Here is a 374-nt window from a genome sequence, read left to right on the forward strand (position 1 = left end):
CCCCATCCACACTGTGAACTTTAAAAGAACCCCACATTTTGGACCTAAAAATATTATATCTGAGAATTAACCACTACAAAAATTAAGACAAAAAGCCCCAATTATAGCCACAACACTAACATTTTTTTAAATCAGTATTGTGCATCAGGAGCCACAAGCACCCCTAAATCCTGAAATTCTCCCCCTAGTCTTTCAGGGGGGATGTAATCCCGCGTCTCATCCCACAGCGCTCCCTTACCTGTGGCCTTGACCGCGGCGGGAGCGGGAGGCGGCGGATTCGGCGGATTGCGGGGCGGCTCCGCCACCGTCTCGGGCTCATCTGCGGGGCAGAAGCGTCAATCACGGGAGGTTCATGCAGGGGGGATGGGGGGGGG

General features: G+C 52.9%; 1 protein-coding gene across 1 annotated transcript in view; it reads right to left on the bottom strand.

Annotated features, from left to right (window-relative positions):
• FNBP4 (formin binding protein 4) overlaps positions 1–323 on the bottom strand; it is a gene marked incomplete at its 5' end in the record, with an annotated part of 9939 nt that extends 9616 nt beyond the window's left edge. Inside the window, one exon of the mRNA XM_031061492.1 lies at positions 239–323. Within this exon, the coding sequence (XP_030917352.1) occupies positions 239–323 (85 nt within the window). The remainder of the gene's footprint in view (positions 1–238) is intronic.
• Between the last annotated feature and the right edge of the window lie 51 nt (positions 324–374).

Source organism: Geospiza fortis, unplaced genomic scaffold (genome assembly GCF_000277835.1).
Source record: "Geospiza fortis unplaced genomic scaffold, GeoFor_1.0 scaffold450, whole genome shotgun sequence".
NCBI lineage: Eukaryota > Metazoa > Chordata > Aves > Passeriformes > Thraupidae > Geospiza > Geospiza fortis.